The sequence below is a fragment of the Plasmodium falciparum genome (assembly GCF_000002765.6).
Source record: "Plasmodium falciparum 3D7 genome assembly, chromosome: 5".
Lineage (NCBI taxonomy): Eukaryota > Apicomplexa > Aconoidasida > Haemosporida > Plasmodiidae > Plasmodium > Plasmodium falciparum.
Genome location: NC_004326.2, coordinates 575,001 through 577,500, shown reverse-complemented (window position 1 = coordinate 577,500; position 2,500 = coordinate 575,001). Strand labels below are relative to the sequence as shown.

The following is a 2,500-nucleotide window of genomic DNA, read 5'->3' as shown; positions in this document are numbered from 1 at the left end:
TATCTACCTTCACAAAATAATGTATGTCCACCTTTACAAAATAATGTATATCTACCTTCACAAAATAATGTATGTCCACCTTTACAAAATAATGTATGTCCACCTTCACAAAATAAAGCATGTCCATCATCACAAAATAATGTATGTCCATCATCACAAAATAATGTATGTCCATCATCACAAAATAATGTATGTCCATCATCACAAAATAATGTATGTCCATCATCACAAAATAATGTATGTCCATCATCACAAAATAATGTATGTCCACCTTCACAAAATAATGTACCTCCAAAGACACACGTCCCAAGCGAAAATAACAAAGTGACAAAAATTGTTAAATTAATTAATGAAAAACAACAGAATAAAGGAAATTATAGAAATACAAAATGGAACAATACTATTAATGGGAAAAAAAATGGTACCAAATATATTACTGGTGGTTCAAAAATGTTAACAAAGGATTTGAAAAAAGAAAAAAGTAATACACCGTTATCCAAAAATAAACTACCAGATATAGGTTCGCCGGCTACTAATAATGTTAAAGAAACATCTTTAACTAGTGATAAAAAAAAAAAAAAAAAAAATCCATATGAAACATCCTTGAAAAATAAATTAAACATTTTGAATAAGCGAGTTAGATGTTTGACATCATTCGAAAATATTAAAGATGGTTTAGCAAACGTACGAAATAATCAAACTGGTGGAAATTTTAAGGAGTTGTTATTATCGCATGACATGATTACGAAAAATAATAACATAACAAGTAGTAGTCCTATTATGAATAATAATAATAATATTCAAAATAGTAATATTATGTCATGTGATAATATACATAATAACAATATTTCTCCTGAACATAATTCATGCGTTTATAATAAAAATAACGTTCTCTTATTATTAACCAGAGATTTTAGGATTAACGATAACTGGTCCCTCATATATGCATATGAAAAAGCAAAAAAAAAAAAAGCTCATTTATTTGCATGTACCTATTTAAATAGAAAGGAACCATTTCCTAAAAGACATATAGATATCAAATTAAAGGTTTTAAAAAATTTAGAAGAAAACATGAAAAAAATATTGAATATACCTTTCTATTTATTAACTATTTATATGATAGATGAATTTATGGAATTCCTAAGAATCTATGATATAAAAACCATTATTTGTGATTTTAATCCGTTAAATGAGACTAGAATTTTTATACAAAACTTAGTAGAATTATCAAATATAAAAAAAATTAAAATACTTCAAGTGGACTCACATAATATTGTACCCATATGGATAACATCGAAAATCGAAGAAAGTTGTGCAAGAACTATAAAACCAAAAATACAAACACATATTTCAACTTTTCTTATTGAATATGTACAATTAGAAATGTTTGATCAAATTATTAAATATCCTGAACCATTTTCTATATCTGAAGTTTTTAAAAAACTAACCGTATATATTCCTTGTCCCGTCTTATTGAACTTTGTATGTACTGAGCAAAAGGCTCATGAAATATTACAAAATTTCTGTTCAAAGAAATTGGAAAGGTATAGCTTGAAGAAAAATGATCCCAACAGTGAAATGATTAATCTCTTAACACCTTATATTAACTTTGGAATTATTTCATCACAAAGGTAATAAAACAAAATTCGAAAAAATAAAAAATATGCCATAAAAAAAATTTCTCCCCATGAATATATACAAACATATATATATATATATATATATATATATATTATACCTTTTGTTCCGTATGTTTGTTAACCCTCTTGAACATATATTTATTACATTATGATTTAATTTTTTATTTTTTTATTTTTTTATTTTTTTATTTTTTTATTCTTTTATTCTTTTCAGATGTGTATTGGAAGTCAACAAGTACGCAAACAGCTACCCTTCTATTAACACCATCAGTGGAAAAGAACTATTCAGCGAAGAAATGATAATGAAAAAAGAGCTAGCTGACAATTTCTGTTATTACAATAAAAATTATGACAATTTTAATGGAGGAAAAGACTGGGCAAAAGATTCTTTAAAAAAACACGATTCAGATAAAAGAGAATATTTATATGATTTTGACGACTTCAAAAATGCTAAAACACATGATGATTTATGGAATTGTTGTCAACTGCAATTAATTAATGAAGGTATAATTCATGAATTTTTGAGAATGTATTGGTGCAAAAAAATTCTGAACTGGTCAGGCAATTCGAAAACAGCTTTAAAATGTGCCATGAAATTAAATGATGATTTTTCTATTGATGCAAAAAGTCCACATGGATATGTTTCAATCATGAGCTCAATTATGGGAATACATGATCAAAGTTGGAATGAACGAACTGTGTTTGGAAAAATTAGGTCTATGAATTATAACAGCTGTAAGAGACTTTTTGACATTAACGTGTACATGTCAAAATATCCAAAAGGCAAAGAAAACGCCTTAATTGTTCAGAAAATACCAACCATGACTTTTTCCAGTTATATAAAAAAAAGAAAAAATAGT

The 2,500-nt window shown here is 26.2% G+C and overlaps 1 protein-coding gene across 1 annotated transcript in view; it reads left to right on the top strand.

The window, feature by feature from the left end:
* PF3D7_0513600 (deoxyribodipyrimidine photo-lyase, putative) overlaps positions 1-2,500 on the top strand; it is a gene marked incomplete at both ends in the record, with an annotated part of 3,565 nt that overhangs the window by 1,005 nt on the left and 60 nt on the right. The window contains 2 exons of the mRNA XM_001351657.1: positions 1-1,631; positions 1,855-2,500. The exon at positions 1-1,631 is cut by the window's left edge and continues 1,005 nt beyond it; the exon at positions 1,855-2,500 is cut by the window's right edge and continues 60 nt beyond it. Coding sequence (XP_001351693.1) covers positions 1-1,631; positions 1,855-2,500 — 2,277 coding nt within the window. The remainder of the gene's footprint in view (positions 1,632-1,854) is intronic.